At 36.9% G+C, this 1,698-nt stretch overlaps 1 protein-coding gene across 1 annotated transcript in view; it reads right to left on the bottom strand.

Annotated features, from left to right (window-relative positions):
• Window positions 1-1,533: 1,533 nt before the first annotated feature.
• The window catches only part of LOC102830260 (natural resistance-associated macrophage protein 2-like), a 24,075-nt gene continuing 23,910 nt past the window's right edge, over window positions 1,534-1,698 (bottom strand). Inside the window, exon 15 of the mRNA XM_006870135.1 lies at window positions 1,534-1,641. Coding sequence (XP_006870197.1) covers window positions 1,534-1,641 — 108 coding nt within the window. The remainder of the gene's footprint in view (window positions 1,642-1,698) is intronic.

Genomic DNA, 1,698 nt, shown 5'->3' with positions numbered 1-1,698 from the left:
TGGCAATGAGACGATATACAATAGAATGAATGTAAAACCAATGTTCTCCCATGTAAACTATCACATAATTCACAATAAAACATTAAAAAAAAAAATACTACAAACTATCTTCTCTGGTCACACTGCTATAAAATGAGAAATCAACAATAGGAAGATCCAGGAAACAAAATCAAATAGAGTGCTGCTTGGAAGCTTTTAGGACCCAAGAAACTATTCGGCAAAGTAGGATATAAAACATCATTAGGTCAATTATGCTATGCTAATTGACCTAAATGTCCCCTGAGAATATTTTGTATCTTAATATCTAGTAATATCTGCCCAATTTCCTAATCTTTTCACTAATATTTTAAAATCCAAACTTTATGGTTTGTTGTTGTTAAGTGTCATTAAGTCAGTTCTGACTCTTATCTACCCCTTATAGGGTTTCCTAGGAAAGGCTGGTGAGCTTGAATCATCGACCTTGTGGTTCAAACTGACCTTTCAGTCTAGTGCTTATGCTATAGTGCCAGACCATTTAGATTCATTCAAACCTAAAGGACAAGTATTTTTCCCCCCCTGGGGCCACTTGTATTATCCAAGACAAAAATCAATGAGGTAGGTTTTTGGTTCTTTGTTTTTAAATTGTGGGCTAATTTCTGAATATTAGAAGTGGGAAGCATTGAGTCTTGGTTTCCCAGAGAGCTGCTATTAATTGCATACATCTTTATATTTCTAGGTGCTCTCTATTCAATGTACAAGGATTACATTAGATCGCAATTCTTCATTATGACCAAAAAATGAAGCCCCTGGCTGGGAACAAAAAAGACAAGAAAATTTAGGAGCTCTGTTAGCGTAGTGGTTACGAATCAGGCTGTGAACCTTAAGGTCAGTGGTTTGAAACTACCAGCCGCTCCGCGGGAGAAAGATGAGGCTTTCTACTCCCGTAAAGATTTACACCCTCAGAAACTCTGTACAGGGTCGCTATGGGTCGGAACCAACTCGACGGCACTTAACACACACACACACACACACATTTATTAGAAGGAAGGAATTTTAGAACTGTAGCAAATTATACTACAAAAATATTATGCAATGATCATAGCGTTGGTATAGTATGTCTCAAAGTTTTAAAAAGTTAATTTCAAAATTAAGGATCATAAATAATCAACTAAAAAGGATTCATTGTTGATGTCTTTCAAAACCTAAGACATGATTCTCTAACATCAAAAGTTTAATATTATTTTCTAGATAATGGAAGAATCATGCATAGTAGATCTCTCTCAAAGGGATAAAACAAGGTAGTCCTTGAGCAGATAAGAGTTAAATGTTGGAATGAAAGCAACAAATGTCAGCTTTTCAAAAATGTTGCTAATCCAGTTCCCAGGCTAGGAGGAGAGGAAAAAAACATATATGAAGTAAAGTCTTTGCCAACAGAGAGCTGAGTCCTAGCGGTGGCTCTTCAACAGCATGAACTTTTGGCTAAATTCACATTGTACACCACTGAAACACGATGGCTGTAATGGCTACCTATGGAGAACAGACAAACTGACCCACTCACTGGTGGTCATTGGTAGCTTCTTCCATCTTCGGGACTGCAGAGATGCTTAAAGTGTGCCCACACTCCAGGAAGGACATGCCCAATGCAATCAAACATTGCCAACTCTGAAAGATAAAATATGGTCAGCATTCATCCAGCCTTTTTTTTTTTTTTTTTTTTTT

Source organism: Chrysochloris asiatica, unplaced genomic scaffold, assembly GCF_000296735.1.
Source record: "Chrysochloris asiatica unplaced genomic scaffold, ChrAsi1.0 scaffold00138, whole genome shotgun sequence".
Taxonomy (NCBI): Eukaryota; Metazoa; Chordata; class Mammalia; order Afrosoricida; family Chrysochloridae; genus Chrysochloris; species Chrysochloris asiatica.
This window is presented reverse-complemented; position numbering and strand designations above follow the sequence as displayed.